The following is a 5,725-nucleotide window of genomic DNA, read 5'->3' on the forward strand; positions in this document are numbered from 1 at the left end:
CCAAAACATTCCGGCCTGGAGTTGTGATCGGCCTCCAAGACGACCCTCGGGGAGCTCGCGAGCTAGCACTCGCCTCTCACTCTCGGGGTTCTTCCCTTTTTAGCCTAGTAGGCTAAAACTGGGATGCCGTTGCCATGTGATTGAACATGGCCGCTCATCGGCAACATCCTTCTTTGGGGGGGGGGCGTCCTCCACCATACCCTTGCTCGGCTTGCACGCCGCCACGGCCCCGTCATGACCCTAAAGCTAGGTCTCACCACAACCGTGGTCATCTCCTCCAGCGCCATGGCCAGAGAGGTGCTAACCAAGGAGGACCGGCGTCTCGCGGCGTGGCCCATTCGCGACGCCACCCGAGCACTCGGGTGGTCTGACCGGTCTGTCGGATGGCTACCAAGCTCTAACCCTCTATGGAGAACCTTCCGCCGCGTCATGGCCACGCACATCTTCTCCCAGCGCAGCCTGCAGCAAGACACGCATGGTCTGCGGGAGCGTACCGTGCGTGATCTGGTGCGTTACCTGCGTGGGCGTTCGGGGCAAGAAGTGGCTGTCGGCAGGGTGTTGTTGAGCTCCACTCTCAACCTGACATCAAATATACTCTTCTCTGCCGACATTGTCGACATGGAAGGTGGTTCACCGGAGAGGCTACTGGAGACCTTGGAGGCGGCCATTGATCCCCTTATGTGGAAGCCTAACGTCTCCGACATTTTCCCTCTCCTTGGGCCACTCGACATACAAGGACGGCGGCGCACCTGAAGAAACTCTTCAGCTTCTTGGAAGGTGGACGACAAGCACAATAATGACTTCCTAGATGTGCTCTTGGACCTCATGTCCACGGGCGAGATGGCAAGGGACGACGCCATAGCCCTTATGTTCGACATCTTGATCGCGGGGGGTGACCCGATGTCTACTACGGTGGAGTGGGCACTGGCGGAATTGCTGGACAACCCAAGCACCATGTCCAAGGTGCGTACCGAGATGGCGGCTGCTTCGTTCGGTTGCAATAGTAAGCAAGCAATCGAGGAGGCTGACCTGATTCGCCTGCCGTACCTCCAGGCTGTGGTGAAGGAGACGCAGCGGCTGCACCCTGTGAGTCCATTGACGTTACCTCACAAGGCCATAGAAGATGGGGTTGAGATTGGCGGCTACGTGATTCCAAAGGGAAGCACTGTTATCATCAACTTGTCAGCTGTAATGCGAGACCCAGATGTGTGGGAGATGCCGGAGGAGTTCGTTCCGGAGCGCTTCATCGGCACCGATGGGAACGTGGGCATGAAAGGGAAAGATCAGTTCCAGTACATTCCGTTCGGAGGAGGACGCAGGCAGTGCCCTGGCATGGCATTGTCGGAGCGGGTTGTGCCGCTTGTGCTGGCGTCTTTGCTGCAGGCGTTCGAGTGGCACCTGCCAGACGGCATGACCTCTGACAAAATGGACATGAACGAAATGTTTGTCTCTGCCAACATCCGTGCTGTACCTCTCAAGGCTGTCCCAGTGGTCATTATGTAGTAGTCCTCCATGTCCCAATAAAGTATTCTATTGCGTTGAGATGTAATAAAGTATTTGTTGTTGTTTCGGTTGTTCCAATTTCGTTTCATCCCTTTTGTTCGAATGTTGTTGCTGAGGACGCATGTATGAGTAGACACCATAGTCCTCCACGGTGGTAATCCTCATCGTAGCTAACCTTTTGGGACATCATGCATGCTAAGAACGGCAATGCTAGGCTGAGGGAGTCCCACCACGCACCCACTGATTCTTTCCGGCCACTGATTATTTCCTCCTTATCCACACACACCCGCGCATCTCCTCGCACCTACTCGTGCTGCTCTGCTGCGGGCATCTCCGGACGTGCCGCCCACATGAGCGCCAGCGGATTCGGTGGCCGAGCCGGTTCTCCTCTCCCCTCCCACGGTGTGGATCCGGCGGCGGAGCGCACGGATCGGGGCGTGGTGTCCGCGGATCGAGCGGACGGCGCTGGAAAACGCTTGGGAGCAGACCACCAGAGTAGCTCCTTCGCGAGCGTTGGGCCACGGGTCGCTGCTCCACCGCGGCCAGAGGCGAGCCGTGCCAGCCCCCGGCGGTCGTGGGAGCTCCGAGGCAGCTGTTAGATAATAGGCTAATTTTCAGTACATTTTAATCTCACAATTAGACATGTATTTTAGTAATATAATTATCGTGAGTGAAACAAAACATGTGCTTGTGTTCATGATTAAACCACTATTAAGCATGAATAAAATGAAACAAAGACGTTTCAGGGAGTACTCAAAAGCAAGGTGGGTGTCGGAGACACCTGACGCGTTGTTATGATCTGGATTAGTCAAAACTAATCGCGGGATGACCTTAGTTGATGTAGTCGTACGAAGTCGGTGCACGAAGAGAGTACACAGTGTAGTCCCTCGAATGGCCTTCTGGAAGTAGTCGTACAGGCAGTCACCAGGAAGTAGACGAAGTACACTGCTGGAGAAAGGCACATCAGTGCCGGTCACAGGACGGCTTAGTGCCGGTCCCTGTGGCCGGCACTAAATGGCCGGCACTAACGTGACAGACGTTAGTGCCGGCTACTCTGACCGGCACTAACGTGCGTATGCTAGTGCCGGTCCGTAATACCACCCGGCACTAACGTGCCCGAACCCGCCTGAGTCCTGACAGCAAGGTTAGTGCCGGCTGGTATAACTAGCCGGCACTAAATGTTTTTTCTTCTAATCTTCTTTATGTTTCTTTTCTTTTCGTTTTTATACGTATGGCTATGCGTATTTCTACCGTATGTGACTACATAGTCGTACTATTTGTATTGCACAGTATTATTAGAACAACATATTACACTAATATTATATATATATTTGTCATGTATGGAACACTTAGGAGTTCAAAAGTACATGAGATATTACAAATTATTGCGCACATCAACTATAATAACGTATCAGCTTCCTCGTCGTCGGATCTTCTTGGGCGACGTTTAGACGGAGATCGCCATGAAATTCGCCCTTAGGATTTATGACTTCATCGAGTAGAAATCCGCATATAGCTTCTTGAATTGCCCTCATCCGAGCGATTTCAATGAGTTCTTCTTTCATCCGCCAACACTGTCACATTTTTGGATAAAAACATGAGAATAAAAAATAATGAATTAAAATAATGAGCAGATGTGATTGTGCTCACGTACATTGAATGCCTCCACTGTCATTTGCCCTTTTTCACTTGCAAAAGAGTTGATCCACTCGCATACGTAGTATCCACATAAGTTGTTTCCTTGGCCCTGTCTCCAACACTATGGACAAATATGAGTTACGATATAGAATTTTTCTGATGTTTATTGCGAATGACATTAGTAGCGAGAGTATATTGATACCGGAAAATCAGTCACCCAATGAAGAGGCTCGATTTCACCTATGGGCAAGCCTAAGTGTTTGTGGAGGTAGCGACTCCATGCAGTATTTACCACCTCGATGATATCTTGGTACTTTAATTTATCTTGCCTTAACGAGTCGTACACCAAGACCTTGTGCTCCTCAATCCGAATACAAAGCAATATCCAATGAAAGCTGTGCATATACATACGCATAACCAATTAATATTGATTATAATAGTTATTAAACAGTATTATTAATACGAAGGGATTGAAAAAAAAGGCTAACAAAGAACGACTCACTGATGGTTGTATGGCAAGAGAATGAAGGGACACATGCTATTCTTACGCAACCCCCTATATATAACATTGACTATGTCTCCAGGATTTAGCGCTAACGATTTCTCGTGTATAATATCGGGGTCGAAGAACCCGACGTTATGGAAGTTCTTCTTTCGGCAAATTTGAATTTTTGACCTACGGGACACAAGAAAAACGGGGATTAGTCAACACACAAGGCTAAAATAATGAAACGAGAGACAATACTTACATGCACCATACACTGACGAGGGACTTGTGAAGGGCATCTTGATGGTATAAATCGTAGAGTGATGCAAACTCGATATATACATCATCTGCCCCCCGCCAGAAATGCTCATCTTTAATCCGAGCCGGGAACATCTCTAATTTACTAGCTTTAGATTGCACGGCATACCATTTGTGTAACTCGGCCATTCTCGTTGGTAGGAATGGTAGCAACTCTGGCCATATCAAAGGTTCACCAAGTACAAACTTTTTCCTTCCGCGGGCATTCTGTAGGGCCTCCCCAAGCAATTGAGCCCTTGTTAGATCAGTTTGCAATATCATCCCAGCCATGGTCAACGGATCTCTTGATTCATCGGGACAGTCTTCATGCGGCACTATCAACGGAGGGATCGATTGTTTGGACTGCTCTCCGAGCTGGGGAACGGTCTTTGCATTAATCAGCCGATTCTTGGGGTTGCTGTAGCACTTTCTGATCTGCCGATCATAATCCGACTCTCTTTCTTTCTCCTTGGTGGGATCTTTAATGAAGTGTTTAACAAAGTGTGCCTTTGCAACCGGATCTATTTCTGGCTTCTTGTTCGCAGCCTCCCTCAGTAGTTTGCGCTTCAGCAAGAAGGTTTGAAACGATTCTTCTGCCTCTTCCTCTTCTGGAGCCTTCTTTTTCTTCTTTCTTTGCTGCTTTTGAGATGGCTGGACCGAAGGTACCGTGTAAGCCTTCTGTCGCTGACTCTGATTCTGTTGTGCGGCTGGTGATGATGCCGGAATTGGCTCGCTTTGTGCGGCTGGTGATGGCGGATCCATGCTGGGGTCCCGTGCAGGCGGTGGAGAAGGTGGGCCAACACTAGGATTCCTGTCAGCTGGCGTTGGTGATCTTTGCCTTGAGCACCGAGCGGAATCTGTGTCTACTTGCACCAATCTTATGTCGCACTTTGGCCACGCGATCCATGTGTGTACGGCATGTTGTAGTTCTGTTTCTTCAGGACTTATAGGGATCGGGAGGTCCATGTCTTCCCAGCGTTCTTCAGTAATTCAGTCAACAAAGACTCTGGCGAATCCTTCAGGAATCGGCTGGCAATGTATTGTCCCGCCCTCTTCTTGGACTTCCGCATAACCCTCAGCACAAACTTTGAGCTTTTTCCCATAAAGAACCAGAAGCTCACATTGGGTTCTAACGGTGATGTCGTCAATGGGGTCCCTCGGCCTGTCGGCACCCAAATTAGGGTGCTCCGTGGAAGCAACACTGCTACGACGCTGAGAAGGGGGGCTGATCTCCACATTGGCAGCTGGTTGGTCCGAGCGTTGCCCAACTGCTGCCTCAAGTGACATTATCCGGTTTTCTAGGCTATGGATCTTCTCAGCCACTACTGCCTTGCTTCTGCATCGGCTTCGGTAGGTTTCGAGATCTCCGGAAAAGCCATATTTCCATGGAACTACGCCCACGCCTCGGGTCCGTCCAGTGTGTTCCGCATTCCCAAGAGCGTAAGTCAGCTCGTCATTCTCTCTGTTGGGCTGGAAGGCTCCTTCTTCGGTACGCCTCATTGCGTCCTCGAGTCTTTGGGCAGCCTCTCTTAGTATGTCGCTAGTCACAAACATTCCAGTGTCGGGGTCTAGTGTGCCTCCATGAGCATAGAAGTAATACCTTGCTCGTTTGGGCCAACTCAAGGTTCGCGGTACGATTCCTTTTACAATTAAATCATTTTCCATCTTTTCCCATTTCGGAATGGCAACCTTATAACCTCCGGGCCCAAGTCTATGGAAGTTTTTCTTTTTGCTAGCATTCATTTTGCCTTGAATCGAGACTGCCATGCTGTCAGCACTGTGCTTGTAATTCACGAATTC

The 5,725-nt window shown here is 49.9% G+C and overlaps 2 protein-coding genes across 2 annotated transcripts; both read left to right on the forward strand.

Annotated features, from left to right (window-relative positions):
• The first annotated feature begins 234 nt into the window (after positions 1 to 234).
• Positions 235 to 753, forward strand: LOC120681014 (cytochrome P450 76M5-like). The gene has a single exon (XM_039962572.1). It carries the CDS (start codon positions 235 to 237, stop codon positions 751 to 753), a length of 519 nt encoding a protein of 172 aa, XP_039818506.1.
• An 87-nt stretch (positions 754 to 840) lies between these two features.
• Positions 841 to 1,503, forward strand: LOC120681015 (cytochrome P450 76M5-like). The gene has a single exon (XM_039962573.1). The coding sequence runs from the start codon at positions 841 to 843 to the stop codon at positions 1,501 to 1,503; it is 663 nt and encodes a 220-aa protein (XP_039818507.1).
• The last annotated feature ends 4,222 nt before the right edge of the window (positions 1,504 to 5,725 follow it).

Source organism: Panicum virgatum, chromosome 7N, assembly GCF_016808335.1.
Source record: "Panicum virgatum strain AP13 chromosome 7N, P.virgatum_v5, whole genome shotgun sequence".
In the NCBI taxonomy this organism is placed as follows: domain Eukaryota; kingdom Viridiplantae; phylum Streptophyta; class Magnoliopsida; order Poales; family Poaceae; genus Panicum; species Panicum virgatum.